At 42.1% G+C, this 17354-nt stretch overlaps 1 protein-coding gene across 2 annotated transcripts in view; it reads right to left on the reverse strand.

Annotated features, from left to right (window-relative positions):
- TLL1 (tolloid like 1) overlaps nt 1–17354 on the reverse strand; it is a 219729-nt gene that overhangs the window by 37540 nt on the left and 164835 nt on the right. For both annotated transcript variants that reach the window (XM_068278831.1, XM_068278832.1), the window contains 3 exons: nt 7314–7416; nt 5924–6040; nt 907–1052 (listed from right to left, as the gene is read on the reverse strand). In XM_068278831.1, coding sequence (XP_068134932.1) covers nt 907–1052; nt 5924–6040; nt 7314–7416 — 366 coding nt within the window. The remainder of the gene's footprint in view (nt 1–906; nt 1053–5923; nt 6041–7313; nt 7417–17354) is intronic.

A 17354-nucleotide genomic window follows, 5' to 3' on the forward strand; every position in this document is an offset into this window, starting at 1 on the left:
CTTGAGTATTGTCTGAAGAAATGAAAATGTCAAAGCTTAAAGCATAGGCAAACATTACCCCTATAGGATGAAAAAGTGTGCAAAGTCTGATGGTTGTACTCCTAAAACAGTAGGAGGAAAACTGGACAGAAATAATGGGTGTGGAATAAGAATAAGCTGCAAACGAAGAACAATATATTGATTTCAAACCACTATAAGAAGCAGTAGAGTGTTGTACGATGTTAGCCATCAGTAAAAGCAAGGAGTTTTGAATCAGGGTGATACCATTTATTGGCGAACTTAGAGATGCATAAACAGTGAAACAGTGAGCTTTCAGCTAATAATAAGCCTTCGTCGGACATGATTCCTTACAAAATGTAAAAAACACAGCTTATATATACTGACATATGTCTGTATGTCAGTGTATATAAGCTGTGTTGTTCACATTTTGTCAGGAATCAGGTCCGACGAAGGCTGATTATTAGCCAAAAGCTTACTGTTTATGAATCTCTAAGTTCGCCAATAAATGGTATCATCCTGATTCAAAACTCCTTTCTTCAACCCACTATAATAAACTGAAAATGAAGAACAATGTGTCGATGTTTTCAAGCCAACCTAATTATTAGGATAAGTAGTGTATATGTACCCATACAGCACAAATATTAATAGTGTTTTTCGAATTGCAGTGCAAACCTGGTATTAAATAATTAACAGTTTAAAGAGCCTATTGTCAGGGTTTAAATATGTTTAACTCAAACAGAACCAATAGGCTTACATTCATTTAATCCTCTGGAAAATGTATGCAAAGGATGCAAGTCTTGCCTGGAGGTGGCCTGTCAATGCCAATTTGTTCTCTGCTGTTGGGATTAAAGGTTTCTGAAAGCAATATAATTTATCCTAACAACAGTTTAGGTCAGATGATGTTACCTCAAATGCCTGGAAGGTTAATCCGACATTGTAGTTTTCTGCTACTGTTATTTTCCATATACATTCCTTGGATGGCCTGTAGTCATCTGGATAATTGGGGGACTGAATCTGGCCTGAATCTTTGTGGATTTCTCCCCCACAAATTGCTGGAAAACAAAAAGGTGGAGGGACTAAAAATCAGGCAATGGATGCAAAGAAAATGGTATGTAATATATGCTGGAAGGCTACATTCTATACCATGCTGTCATTGCATTAAAAAGTATACATAGCATTTGTAATATATGCATTTTATTCATATTTATGCTTTATATATAATCTGCTAAAACAGGAAAATTGCAATAAACATGGATATTTATGTTTAGAGCTTAAACTTGTGATTTTACTGGCGATTTTCATAGGCAGACAGTCTTTAGAATCTCCTTGTACCCCTGCACAGACAGACAGCTTTTTGACCATTTTGTAGGTCTGCGTGCTGCAGGTCCCTGGAAAAGAGACCTGTCTTCTCTCTGCAAGTTTCAGAATTACTCTGCTGGTGAGGAATTTGCATCCACTTGTCATGCAAATTGCTTAGCTGCTTCCTTTGATGGCTTGCAGACAGTATAAATGCCATTTCCTCCCAGAATCCCCTGCTGGTCATAGAGGGTTGTTCCTGCTAACTTACCTGGAGTTTCAGCCTTTGCTAAGATTATCTTAGAGTAATTATTGTTGAGTGCCCCTAGCACTCCTATTTAGTGCAGTCAGGTTTGTGTTTAATTTGTACTGCCTATTCTGTCTTATCTGTTGCGATTGTCTTGTCGCCAGCGGCGGTCAACAGGAAATCGTTCTGTCTGTTGGGATCGCATTCGCCCTAGTGGTAGTGGCGGTGGTTCCTTCTGTACTCTGTCTTGGAGTTTAACCTTAGCTGCGGTTGCTACTGGTTACTCCTTCTGCCTGTCTCTTGCTCTTGCGGAAGGGCGGTGGATCCCTTCAGTCCTGTTCTTGTGTACGGATCGCACTCGCTCTTGCGGAAGAGTAGTGGATCCTATATGACCTGTTCCTGTTGTCTGTTTGTCTATCTTGTCTGGAACGAACGCTTCCTGTAGGCTCGGTGGGGTAACCGTTTAGCAAGCGTTCGCGTTCTCTATTCATTTTCGTGTTACATTGCTTAGTTAGGGTTGGCGCGTTTTGTCTCTGCGGAGACCGCGCTATTAGCGTATTTTGTCGCTGTTGCGCTTTTTGTGCGGCGACCGCGCTTAGCGAGTGCGTTTGTTATTTTCCTTGGCGTTCTGATCATTGTTTGCCGTGTCTTTCTTTCTACACTTATGCTCTGTCTTTACCCGGTCTTGTGTCACTGTTGGCAATCGCCATTCTTGCGGTTGCGTCCCCGCTTGGTTATCGCTGTTGTGTGTTCACCGTCGCCGGGTGGCGACTAGATTGGTGGACACGCATACATTCTGTCCCTGTGTTCACTCTCTCTCTCTCTAAGGGCTATCTTTCCCTGTATTGTTTCGCCTCGTACAATTCCCATCTGGCATCTGGGGTAGTGCAGAGGATTATTCCTCTGCACTCCACAGCTCCATCTGCCGGTGGGAATTTCCCTCTACAGGTGCATTGCACCCAAAGCTGGGTTCTGTTATTTTACACGCTTGTGGAGGATTTCCGCAGTGTCAGCGCACCTCTTGTGCGCTGACCACGGAGATAATTCCACAATCGTTACACTCCTCTTGTAGTAAACAAGTGGATAACTTGAAAGTAAATAAGTCTTAATAACACAATGTTGCAATGAGGTAAAGAAACACCACCGATTAAAATATTTCGTTTAGGTACACATTAACCTCCTCCCAACTGCCTAACGCTGATGGGAGGGTGGTGCCAACAGGAACGCCTAACGCTGATTTGGGTCAAGTCCTGGAGGTGGGATTAGCAGGTAATGCACGCGCCCTGCTAGTAAACAAAGCGGGGATCCGTGAACAGCATGCCAGCCGTAATCGGAGCTGGCAGGCTGTTAGAAAAAAAAAAGAAAATAATTATTTATGTGTACAGCACTGCAATCTAGCGCAGCAATGTACAAGGGACAGCCCTGTCACTTAACTGTCCCGCTGATGGGCTCACAATTGAATCACATACATAGGCTGATGCCTATGTATGTGTTGTGTATTGTATGGGTCGCAGTGTAGGCCTAATTTCGGGGGAGAGGGGGGAAAGGAGGGGGATACAACAAAACTAAAAAAAATGTGATAGCAGCAATCAGAGACCTCCAAAAGACAGCTCTATTAGCGAGAAGAAAAGGAGGTAAGATTAATTTGGTTGCTAAGTTGTATGACCGAGGAATAAACTGTTAAAGTGGAACTGTCGAGAAAATCTTAAAATTTAAAACACATAGAAATAAGAAGTACATTTCTTCCTCAATAAAATGAGCCATAAATGACTTTTCTCCTATGTTGCTGTCACTTACAGTAGGTAGTAGAAATCTGACATTACTGACAGGTTTTGGGTTAGTCCATCTCTTCATGGGGAATTCTCAGCATGGCCTTTATTCTTTATAAAGACACTTCCTGAAAAAAAAATTATACAAAGATGCTGGCCAGCCTCCCTGCTCACTGCACACTTTTTTGTCAGTTGGACGGAGCAACTGCCATTCACTAAGTGCTTTTAAAAATAAAGAAAACCCTGAGAACCCACTATGAGAAGATGAGCTAGTCCAAAATCTGTTGGTAATGTCAGATTTCTACTATTTACTGTAAGTGACAGCAACATAGGAGAAAAGTAATTTATGGCTCATTTAACTCTGGATGAAACATACTTCTTATTTGTATATGTTAACGTATTTTAACACATTTTAAGATTTTTGCGACAGAGGTCCTTTAACCCCCTTGCCGTTACAATTCTGGCGGCAAGGGGGCAGCGCAGCACTTTTTTTGTAATTTTTTTTTTTAAATCATGTAGCCAGCCCAGGGCTCGCTACATGATAGCTGCTGACAAGCGGCATCCCCCTATCCAAGCAGGAAATCCGGTTCAGAACACGTCACCGACGTCATGGACGTCAGAGGGAATCCCGATCCACCCCTCAGCGCTGCCTGGCACTGATTGGCCAGGCTGCGCAAGGGGTCTGGAGGGGGGGGGGGCGGCGCAGCGGGTAGCGGCGAATCGGCGGCGATCGGAAACTGCACGCAGCTAGCAAAGTGCTAGCAAAGTGCAGTAAAAATTTTTTGGGGAAAATCGGCCCAGCGGGGCCGGAGAAATCCTCCTACGCAGGTTACCCTGAGCTGAGCTCAGGATAACCGGCAAGGAGGTTAAAGCTGCAGAGTGCGGAATTGTAAAAAAATGAACTGGTCACTAGGGGGGTATAAACCTGGGGCCCACAAGTGGTTAAGCTAGTTGCCTAGTTGTATAAATATGGATAACTGAAAACTGCATTATTTCAGCAGAGATAACATTATTTTTCTGGTGAAAAGGTAGTTGACCCCTTTATAAATAGGTTTCATAGCTTTAGTACTGATATCATCTATTTTTAATACAAACTTTCTTAAATAAATGACTAAACGGCTTTATTCACAAAATGGTGCTAACTGTTAGCATGGGCATGCTAACAGTTAGCACGCGAAGTGCCGCTCGTGGACTTTTGCACGCCCAAAGCCCCGCGCACGCAAAGGTTCGCGAGTTATCGCTTGCAAATGTACGCGATCGCAGGGCTTTGCGAGTTCTAAAGTCTGCGAGCGACACTTCACGTGCTAACTGTTTAGCACGCCCGTGCTAACAGTTAGCACCGTTTTGTGAATCAAGCCCTAAATGTTTCACTTAGAAAAAAAAAGAGAAGGCCCAAACTTGATATGGGAATGTCGTGATGAACTGTAAGTCCTGGAAAATACAAGGAAGTTTGTAGCACACTCAGGGCAGATATCCTCTAGCTCCAGGTAGGTCCAGCTGATGCCACACACCACACACCTGGTACACCACTCCAGGTACAACCGTCAGATAAAGCCTGATAAACAACCGTAGCCCTAAGCATGTTGAGTGAACTGCTCCTCAACAGACTGCTTGGAAGCACTGCCTATTGTATGCTGGTCTGACTCTTGCTTTAGCTGTAAAGGGGCCCATACACTGGTCGATTTCAGCCATCTATCGATCGATCAATTCTATAGAATCGATTGATCGATCAGAAATCGATTCTTTCAAATCAGCAAATCGATCGATTTGCAATAGATTTCGATCAATTTCATCTAACAGGATGGAAAATCTAAGTCGATCTGCTGCTGGCAGCATATTGATGGCCCATAGAGTTGCATGGGATCTAATGGTGCAATAATGCAATTAGATCGATTTTCAATAGATTTCATTTTGAAATCTATTGGAAATCTGTTCCTAGTGTGTGGCACACATCAGATACATTCCTGTCAGATTTGACTTGACAGGCATCTGACAGAAATCTATCTGATGGTCAAATCTGCTGCAAATCTATAAGTGTATGGTAACCTTAAGTCCAAGAAAAGCCTGGGGATTTAAAGGTTATTTGCAGCACATAAAAAAGACACACAATTACTCACTTAGGCCTCAAAAATAGATTAATATAAGATACAATCAAATTGAGGAGGGTTATGCTGGGAATATACGGGTCAATTCTGGCGCTCGATTCTGCGCTCAATCTTTTTGCCTGCACTTATTGTCCGCTCATTTTTCTTATCATTTTTCAAGTCACTTCACTGAGAAATCAAGCGGCAAAACGATCGAGCGGTGATTGGACATGTCGGAAATGATCTATTTATGATCTATCTAACCATCTAATCAGCTCAGAATCGACTCGTGTATTCCCAGCATTGCACTGACCACAGTACCACAGCTCTTGTAGTCTTAAAAAACTTCAAGGGATAGACCACTAAACAGAAGAATTTTATATATACTGTATGTTTCTTTTTTTCTTCTTCTGCTCAAATAAACTTGGCTAGAGTGAGCTACTCCTCCAGATGCAATACTTTGATTTTCAAAAATAAAACATGTTTGCAAGTTACATTGCAGAGTTACGGTACGCATCATATCTCACCTTCATAAACTGCAGCAAAACCTTTTCCAACCCAGTTGCTGCTACTGCGGAACTCTATCCACATTCTGCTGTCTGTAGTGGTCAGGACTTCTGGCAGTTTATCATCACAAAATCTACCTGAACATAATGCATATACCAACATTTACAGATTATATTGTTAAAGTGCAGTAACAGGCATTGTAATAAATTCACAAAGGTCTACACACAGGCTACCCTTATGTCACATGGGGCAGCAGACTGCCATGCACCCACACCAGATCTTGACTTGAGTGCTGAGTGGCTGTCCCGCCATAAACACTGCGGGTGGGAGTTTTTTTTTTTTTTTTTTTTAGGACAAATCAGAGATGGCATCTTCAGAGCATTTACAGTATTTTTTGTTAGAGTCGGTCTTGTGTACAGACCCAACAAGTACATAGTGAGGGATGAGAGGAGGTCCTGTGAATTTATCTTCCACATGGACTCTATATGTAGTACTTTGGACCACGTAAGTTGTGCTGTACACAATGTACAGTACCTGAGTTATATTTATTATGTGCAATTTTATTTTGGATTTGTGGCAGCATTACAGCCATGCACAATTACTGACATTGGGATGACATCATATTTTCGGTGTGCAGAAAGGTTGATGTATGCTGCCTATTCATATTAATACTTCTGTTGAGATCACTGCAACTTGTTAATTGTACTATGCTGTACCCAGTATTGCTGAAGCAAATCTTGGGAAGTTACAGATGTACTGTGTTGTTATCCTGTCACTGCTGGGAATATGGCTGCTATTAACTGCACTTTATATTATGGATGCTGGACTGGATAGGATTCCATTGTGAGACAATTATGCTCAGAAATTTTGCATGTTCTATGCTGGGCCATTACTGGTGTAGTAGGTGGTATTCATACAGATAAGAGCAGATGCAGTATTGTTTTTGTACATACTTGTTTTTAGGAACACTTTTTAAAAAATATTATTAAATACATTTTTGTTTATTATTTTATAACCAAAAATAATGTTTGCCATTTACAGACATGAAATGAATAGACTGATTCTGCAACCAGAGAATGGTCCAAGTGAAAAAAAAAAAAACGCTCTCTCAAAATTAAAATAGAAGACCTATAGGCATCATTAATAAAAAAAAGGAGGTTTCTGTTAAACATTAGCTTATCACTTTGTTCAGCTCACAACCCCTTGTCCTGCTATTGATTTAGCAGTCAGCAAAATATGCAAACAACATACAGATTATCAGAAATTCCACAGAACCTATCAACACAATATACAAATGCAATCAGGACAGGATAACAAAATAAAATGAAATGCAGGCGCAAAGAATAACCTGGGTCTAATTAAGATCAGGATATGGAAAACAGAAATAACAAAAGGAATTACATTTCATACCTAATAAGGGAGATTTTCTCCAGTAACCATCTCGCACTTCAACATAATCATACCAGCAAAGACTGCTTTTGTAGAGGTCCATAGTTGTAAAATTCAGAATGATCTGTAAAGCAAATTAAATTATACATTGTGTTTTATCCAGGGCATTTTTGATACTACAACCTCTGACAACCTTGTTTCAGTGACACTGAAACAAAATAAACTATTATGAAATAATGAATTGTGTGTGTAGTACGGATAATTAATAGAACATTAATAGCAAAGAAAATATTCACATATTTTTATTTTCAGTTACATAGTTTTTTTTATAACATTGCATCATTCTCAAATATTTGCAATTTACACACTAAACTCAGCATTGTAAATGATTTCACAGAGCAGGCTAAAGAACTTTTGAACTTAACTCTGCAGAAAAACCAAATACAGTGAGAGACACTTGAGATAATATGCTTCAGAAGACAGAGCTGTCAGTGACTTTAAAAGTCGTGGAGCTCAGATAAGCTCTTTTGCATAGATAACAACTGGAGTTTCTTAACTCTTCCTGTACTGGAAACAATATTAGACTCATATCTCTGCTGCTAATGTTTTATTTCTCAAATGTGCTACACATACAAATCATTATATCATAAGTTTATTTTCACTTCAGATTCCCTTTAAATATGAATTATCAAAAGATCCCTGCATGTGAATGCTAACTGTAGTTAGTTTGATGATAAGGAAACTTATTGGCATTTAAGTGGCAGTCATTTTAAATTGATGTGCTGTTATCAGATTGAGATGGGGTGAATATTTGTAACAAAAGAACAGCACTTATGCCTGATACACACCATGCAATTTTCTGTCAGATCGACAGGACAAATTGATCATTTCAAAAAGGTCCGGATTTCTGAACGTTTTTATGTTCAATTTTGTACAGAAGTGATTGGAAATCAGATCAGACCTGTCGGAAATTATCGATCCGACCCATCGATCTGATGGGAAATTGCATAGTGTGTACCAGGTATTAGAGCATGACTAGGTAATGAACAATGTGAACTGAGTGAGACCCAATTGGTGTCTCAGATCCTGGCACCTAGAGTGCAAGCTAGCAAGAACTGTCCAGTGACTGTCCAGTCCCCATCGTATAAAAGTATCCCAGTTTTCCCAGGAGATGAAGGAAGCATACCGGATTTGGTACACTGTGCTTTATGTATGGAGGGTCAGTTTGTTCTACTGCACTACAATCTTCCCAGGCAAACTTCCCTTTGGGGAACTTCCCAGTTTTTCAGCACTGCCAGAGGGTAAATGTAAACTGTAGGCAGATGTTTTCATGGATCACACGTTGCATCCTCCCGCAGTGATGAATGAGGATCTTCTCAGTGTTGCCATATGTACTAAGAGCACTAATATAAGCTATTTGTCAGTATCCAGGCCTTTGTCCACAAGCTAGTATAGTAGTGTAATAGTAGTACTAGAGGCTTTCTGGTGAATTTCATTGGCTAGTTAGTTAGGGTAGTGGGTGTTTATGCTTCCTATGGTCTTTGAGAGCTCAAGTCTGCATTTTTATCAGGGTGAGAATTTTTATTTTTACTGTTTAGGTTTTCTCCTGCATATCGATTGATTTTGACAATAATGCATAATAAAACTAGTATTTTTAATAATAATCCTAACATTTGTATAGCGCTTTTCTCCTGTTGGACTCAAAGCACTCAAGAGCTGCAGCCACCAACTGCGTGCTCAATGGGCCACCCTGCAGTGTTAGGAAGTCTTGTCTTGAACTCCTTACTGAATAGGTACTGAGCATCCCATGTCAAAGGCAGATGCCTTAACCAGAACACTATCCAGCCACTTTTTTAGATGATAGTTGCAGGTAAGTCAAAACACAGAGATCATCTCCTGATCTGGTCAAAAACAGGCACAGTGGATCCATCAATTGATACATTGCACTTCAGTCGTAATAGGGAGTAATAATCACACATTGCCTTGGCTGGTATTGGCATCTTGTGTGGCAGCCATTATTCCTATTAATGTCAGCATAACCAATTGCCCTGCATCAATAATACCTATGCCTTGTCTGACTGTGCATGTTCTCTACTTTACATTAAAGACAAAGGAAGAAGGGTAAGAAGTATGCATAATCTAATTACATTTATTCGCATTATGTAGCAGCTGCTGAGCCTGTCAGATCAAAAGACGGCGCTGCTACAAGCCTCTATTGTAAATAATTAGGCACTGTTTGTCAGATTAGTTAGCAAAGAAATGCCTTGTAAGCACAAGCACAAATTGCATTATAGCTTCAATTAATGTAACTTGTCATGCATCTCATTGACCTTGACAGTCTCAATCGTGGGCAAGTTACTTAACTATATTAAATTGTCCAATGCATAGAAAACGGCTACATCACTTAGACCACAGCCACAACAAAATAACAATCAAAATACTCTAACATCATTTAGAACATATGCGCTGAATTCAAAATGGGTACCGTAGAGAACAAACACCTGTTTCCATGATTTATACATAAAGCATGTAATAGTTATGCATGATTTTAAATCAAGATGAGCAATTTCGATGTGTTAAATACTTGTGAATACCAGAATACTCCGATGAGCTAATTCGTAGGGATGATTGAACTGCGTTGATCTGCAGTGAAATTGGCACCATTTAGTTGCTGGGTAATGCTGGCATTTGTAACCACGTTTGCTTGATGTTGACACATAGGCCCATATGCAATTACATTTTCCCCTCACTTTTCTCCTAGGAGATACATTTTAAACGTCTTTTAAAAATAACTTTTCAGCACTTTACAAACAAAAAGAAACAAAAAGTAGCTGAAAAAGTGCTTTAATGATCATTTTGTGTATTTTCTTGTTTGTTGGCGGTTTAAAATACATTTTATTTGCAAGGTGTAAAAATATCAGCCAGGAGAAAACTCAAGAGAAAACGTCAATTGCACATGAGCCCTGGTGCAGTAGCTGCAAATCAGAAAACTGCTGCCTTAAAGCGGAATATAACCCAGCATTTCAACTTTGCTCTAAAACATTATTTACAGTATATTATATGAAACCAGCATTTTTTTTTTACTAGACCAGCATTGAAAGGGTTACACAGGGCTTTGAAGTCCCTGGAGATTTTTGCAGACGCATCCGAACTTGAGTTAGATACTTTTTGTTTACACAAATGAATCTAAGTGTTTATTGTGACTCACTCTGTCTCTCTGAGAAGGAGTTGGAGGACAGCCAAAGAGTGTGTAACATTTCTAAATATATACATATAACTAAATAGAATGTAACTATCTGAACGTCTGCACGGAACTTAAAACCTCTGTGTTTAACCCTTCCAATGCTGGTCTAGTAAAAAAAAATGCTTTTTGCATATAATATGCTGTAAATAATGTTTTAGAGCAAAGTTGAAATGCAGGGTTATATTCCGCTTTAACACCTAGGTGGCTGCCACCTACTCAAATGTGCATACAGCTGCCTGTAAAGCCCCTGGTAGATTCAGAGAAGCAGTCAGCTTATGGTGGATGCATGCCTGTCGATTGCCTTTGTGAATTAGTCCTAAAGCTGCATAAAGTATTCTAATCACGTCAAATAGGACTGTGTATGGTTGGAATGGGCAGCAATTTCTTGTTTGTATAAGCATCTCCTGATGTTCACGCATGGCTTGTCTTGGGGGAAATGTAAGCCATGACTACTGCTTGCCTCTTCTCCCTCATTCCCCATAAAGATGATTAATTTATTATACAGGAATTCTCATGAGTAGAATTTGTGGAAGCATGTGACAGGGTGCACCTTAATGAAAAAAATAATGTTGTCCTTGAATTACATTTTAAAGAGACACTGAAGCGAAAAAAAAATATGATATAGTGAATTGGTTGTGTACTATGAATAATTAGTAGAAGATTAGCAGCAAAGAAAATATTCTCATACTTTTATTTTTAGGTATATAGTGTTTTTTTTCTAACATTGCATCATTCTATAATATGTGCAGATTACACAACACTCAGCATTCAAAATGAGTCTTTCAGAGCAGTCTGTGAAGTAATGACTTCTCCTCTAGCAGAGGAAAAGTAAATAGTCCAGGAACAGTTGAGATAATAAAAGTCAGATAACAGCCCTCTCCACGACTAACTTAGTCGGAGAGCTTAATGGCTTGTTTGCATAGAGATAACAACTGGAGTTTCTCAACTCTTCCTGTACTGGAAACAATTACACTGATGTATCTGATTTTAATGTTTTATTTCTTAGCTGTGCTACACATACAAATCATAATATCATCATTTTTTTTTTTCGCTTCAGTGTCTCTTTAAGCTGATCCAATCTCAAATAACTTTCAGTTATACTGCTGAACTGCAATAGTGGTATCAGTCTGATGATGGTTGTTACAAGCTCAACCCACAAGCCACAAGGGAATGGGTTCTTCTTCTATATTAACAGACTTTAGGGCCTTTTTCCACTAGACTGCGATTTGCTTCTGATCGCAAATCGCAAGGTACATTAATATAATGGAAACTGCAGCAGCAATTTCCATTAGTGCGATCCGCACTAATTGGTCAAAGCGCAATCGTCGTCCTGCAGCGTTTTGTATGCGATTGAGCTGGACTATAATGAGTATAGTAGCTCAATCGCAATCGCATGGTGGAAATTGAAACGCGATTGCGATCGGAATCGCGATCGCATTTCATAGTGTAAAGAGCCCTTAGTATTTTGTGCTCCTAAAGTTGCTGGTAAAATGAAAAGGCCATGAAGGCTACCCTCTTGGCTAACATCTAGAAATATGTTCCTCAAGCCTAATCAGGTATCTCCATATTCTCCTTTTTGGTGTAACCTCTTTTGTCTCAGCTTCTTAACCACTTAAGGACCACAGTCTTTTCGCCCCTTAACCACCCTGGCGTTCAATTTCCCCAGGATTTCTGTGCAAAAAGTGTTTCAATTAATTTCCAATAATTTTCAACCTTTTTTTTCTGCAATTAATTTTTTTTTTTCTAAATTGAATTCAATACAGGTTATTGTATTGAATTTAATTTAAAAAAAAAGTGTTTTCTGCAAGATGTTGATGACGCTGTTGTCATCAACGCCGATCAACGGGGGACATGTGATCGCCGAGGGAGAAACAAAATCCGCCAAGGGACATGGAAGAAGACACTGGGGAAGCTATCAGCGGTACACGACGAGGGATCAGCACGCCAATGGTGAGTATAAGACCCAGATGTATAGGTAGCCAGATGTGCAGCCACGTATAATTAGCCAGATGTATAGCCAGATGTATAGGTAGCCAGATGTGCAGCCAGGTATATATAGTGAGCCAGATGTTTAGCCAGGTATATAGTGAGCCAGATGTGCAGCCAGGTATATAGTGAGCCAGATGTGCAGCCAGGTATATATAGTGAGCCAGATGTATAGCCAGGTATATAGTGAGCCAGATGTGCAGCCAGGTATATAGTGAGCCAGATGTTCAGCCAGGTATATAGTGAGCCAGATGTGCAGCCAGGTATATAGTGAGCCAGATGTGCAGCCAGGTATATAGTGAGCCAGGTGTTTAGCCAGATTTATAGGTTGCCAGATGTCCCCCCATCCTAGCCTGCTGTGGGTAGTGATCTGTGCTACCCACAGCGTGTAGAACAAGCATCCAGCCACCCTAGGGAATCCCTGGGCAGCCAGGGGGCAGAGAATGTGCAGGAGTTCCCCCTTGTATGCGGAGGCTATGTGGAGGGGGATCCCCCTCTGTGCGGGTGGGGGGATCCCCTTCAATGGTGGCTATGTGTGGGTGGGATCCCCCTCTGTGCGGGTGGGGGGATCCCCTTCAATGATGGCAATGTGTGGGGGGGATCCCCCTCTGTGCGTGTGGGGGGATCCCCTTCAATGGTGGCTATGTGTGGGGGGGATCCCCCTCTGTGCGGGTGGGGGGATCCCCTTCAATGGTGGCTATGTGTGGGGGGGATCCCCCTCTGTGCGGGTGGGGGGATCCCCTTCAATGATGGCAATGTGGGCGGTGGATCCCCCTCTGTGCGGGTGGGGGGATCCCCTTCAATGGTGGCTATGTGTGGGCGGGGGATCCCCCTCTGCGCGGGTGGGGGGATCCCCCTTCAATGGTGGCTATTTGGGTTGCCTATCCCCCTCCAAACCCCCTCCCTCCCGATTCCCCCCCCTGTCTCTGCCCGTCGAGTAAATGGATGTACTCACCCGAGGGCTTTCTCCAGCGACGGCTGCAGCGCCCTTCCTCCTCCATCTCCGAAGTCTTGTTTGCCGTACAGTTACATTACGAGACTTGGTGACGTCACCAAGTCTCGTAATGTAACTGTACGGCAAACGAGACTTCGGAGATGGAGGAGGAAGGGCGCTGCAGCTGTCGCTGGAGAAAGCCCTCGGGTGAGTACATCCATTTACTCGACGGGCAGAGACAGGGGGGGGGGGTCGGGAGGGAGGGGGTTTGGAGGGGGATAGGCCACCCAAATAGCCACCATTGAAGGGGGATCCCCCCACCCGCGCAGAGGGGGATCCCCCGCCCACACATTGCCATCATTGAAGGGGATCCTCCCACCCGCACAGAGGGGGATCCCCCCCCCCCACACATAGCCACTATTGAAGGGGATCCCCCCACCCGCACAGAGGGGGATCCCCTGCCCACATTGCCATCATTGAAGGGGATCCCCCCACACGCACAGAGGGGGATCCCCTGCCCACATTGCCATCATTGAAGGGGATCCCCCCACCCGCACAGAGGGGGATCCCCCGCCCACATTGCTATCATTGAAGGGGATCCCCCCACCCGCACAGAGGGGGATCCCCCTCCACATAGCCTCCGCATACAAGGGGGAACCCCTGCACATTCTCTGCCCCGCTGGCTGCCCAGGGATTCCCTAGGGTGGCTGGATGCTTGTTCTACACGCTGTGGGAAGCCCAGATCGCTACCCACAGCGTGCAGTCAGGCATCCAGCCATCCTGGGGAATCCCTATGATGAGAAAAAAATGCAGCTGGCGGGGCAGAGAAACAGGAAATCTCCCTGTCGGCATGGACGAGCTCAGCTCGTCATTACCACTTTTTGCAAGTTTTTGCTGGACGAACTCAGCTCGTCCATACCGCCAGGGAGGCTACGGACCAGAGCCTTTTTCTCCATTCAGACCACTGCAGTTTTCACGGTTTATTGCTCGGTCATACAACCTACCACCTAAAGGAATTTTACCTCCTTTTCTTGTCACTAATACAGCTTTCTTTTGCTGCTATTTGATTGCTGCTGCGAGTTTTAGTTTTTATTATATTCATCAAAAAAGACATGAATTTTGGCAAAAAAATGACTTTTTTAACTTGCTGTGCTGACATTTTTCAAATAAAGTAAAATTTCCTATACATTTAAGCACGAAAGTTATTCTGCTACATGTCTTTGATAAAAAAAAAACATTCAGTGTATATTTATTGGATTGGGTAAAAGTTATAGTGTTACAAACTATGGTGCCAAAAGTGAATTTTCCCATTTTCAAACATCTCTGACTTTTCTGCGCACCTGTCAGGTTTCATGAGGGGCTAAAATTCCAGGATAGTACAAATACCCCCCAAATGACCCCATTTTGGAAAGAAGACATCCCAAAGTATTCAGTGAGAGGCATGGTGAGTTCATAGAAGATTTTATTTTTTGTCACAAGTTAGCGGAAAATGACACTTTCTGACAAAAAAAAAGAAAAAAAAAAAGTTTCCATTTCTTCTAACTTGCGACAAAAAAAAATGAAATCTGCCACGGACTCACTATGCTCCTCTCTGAATACCTTGAAGTGTCTACTTTCCAAAATGGGGTCATTTGTGGGGTGTGTTCACTGTCCTGGCATTTTGGGGGGTGCCTAATTGTAAGCACCCCTGTAAAGCCTAAAGATGCTCATTGGACTTTTGGCCCCTTAGCGCAGTTAGGCTGCAAAAAAGTGCCACACATGTGGTATTGCCGTACTCAGGAGAAGTAGTATAATGTGTTTTGGGGTGTATTTTTACACATACCCATGCTGGGTGGGAGAAATATCTCCGTAAATGACAATTGTTTTATTTTTTTTACACACAATTGTCTATTTATAGAGATATTTCTCCCACTCAGCATGGGTATGTGGAAAAATACACCCCAAAACACATTATACTACTTCTCCTGAGTACGGCGATACCACATGTGTGGCACTTTTTTGCACCCTAACTGCGCTAAGGGGCCCAAAGTTCAATGAGTACCTTTAGGATTTCACAGGTCATTTTGAGAAATTTCGTTTCAAGACTACTCCTCACGGTTTAGGGCCCCTAAAATGCCAGGACAGTATAGGAACCCCACAAATTACCCCATTTTAGAAAGAAGACACCCCAAGGTATTCCGTTAGGAGGATGGTGAGTTCATAGAAGATTTTTTTTTTTTGTCACAAGTTAGCGGAAATTGATTTTAATTGTTTTTTTTTCACAAAGTGTCATTTTCCGCTAACTTGTGACAAAAAATAAAATCTTCTATGAACTCACCATACTCCTAACGGAATACCTTGGGGTGTCTTCTTTCTAAAATGGGGTCATTTGTGGGGTTCCTATACTGCCCTTGCATTTTAGGGGCCCTAAACCGTGAGGAGTAGTCTTGAAACCAAATGTCGCAAAATGACCTGTGAAATCCTAAAGGTACTCATTGGACTTTGGGCCTCTTAGCGCACTTAGGGTGCAAAAAAGTGCCACACATGTGGTACCGCCGTACTCAGGAGAAGTAGTATATTGTGTTTTGGGGTGTATTTTTACACATACCCATGCTGGGTGGGAGAAATATCTCTGTAAATGACAATTGTTTGATTTTTTTTACACACAATTGTCCATTTACAGAGAGATTTCTCCCACCCAGCATGGGTATGTGTAAAAATACACCCCAAAACACAATATACTACTTCTTCTGAGTACGGCGATACCACATGTGTGACACTTTTTTGCAACCTAGGTGCGCTAAGGGGCCTAACGTCCTATTCACAGGTCATTTTGAGGCATTTGGATTCTAGACTACTGCTCACGGTTTAGGGCCCCTAAAATGCCAGGGCAGTATAGGAACCCCACAAGTGACCCCATTTTAGAAAGAAGACACCCCAAGGTATTCTGTTAGGAGTATGGTGAGTTCAAAGAAGATTTTTTTTTTGTCACAAGTTAGCGGAAAATGACACTTTGTGAAAAAAAAAAAACAATACATATCAATTTCCGCTAACTTGTGACAAAAATAAAATCTTCTATGAACTCATCATACACCTAACAGAATACCTTGGGGTGTCTTCTTTCTAAAATGGGGTCACTTGTGGGGTTCCTATACTGCCCTGGCATTTTAGGGGCCCTAAACCGTGAGGAGTAGTCTTGAACCCAAATGTCTCAAAATGACCTGTGAAATCCTAAAGGTACTCATTGGACTTTGGGCCCCTTAGCACAGTTAGGGCTTGATTCACAAAGCGGTGCTAACTGTTAGCACGCCTGTGAAAACCCCCTTAGCACGTCTAAACAAACTTTTCGCGCATAAAACTTTATGCGCATAAAACTTTACGCGCGCAAAACTTTACGCGCGCACTGCACAGGGCGCAGGGCGCTCCGTGCGAAGTGCCCATTAAAGCCTATGGGACTTGGCGCGCATAAAACTTTGCGCGCGTAAAACTTTGCGCGCGCAAAGTTGGCGCGCGATCTGATTGAGAAATCTGGTGCTAACCTACTTAGCACCCTGGTTAGCACGTCTAAAGGCTTTAGACGTGCTAAGTAGGTTAGCACCGCTTTGTGAATCAAGCCCTTAGGCTGCAAAAAAGTGTCACACATGTGGTATCGCCGTACTCAGAAGAAGTAGTATAATGTGTTTTGTGGTGTATTTTTACATATAACCATGCTGGGTGGGAGAAATATCTCTGTAAATGACACATTTTTGATTTTTTTTACACACAATTGTCCATTGACAGAGAGATTTCTCCCACCCAGCATGGGTATGTGTAAAAATACACCACAAAACACATTATACTACTTCTCCTGAGTACGGCGGTACCACATGTGTGGCACTTTTTTGCAGCCTAGGTGCGCTAAGGGGCCCAACGTCCTATT

Source organism: Hyperolius riggenbachi, chromosome 1, assembly GCF_040937935.1.
Source record: "Hyperolius riggenbachi isolate aHypRig1 chromosome 1, aHypRig1.pri, whole genome shotgun sequence".
Classification (NCBI taxonomy): Eukaryota; Metazoa; Chordata; class Amphibia; order Anura; family Hyperoliidae; genus Hyperolius; species Hyperolius riggenbachi.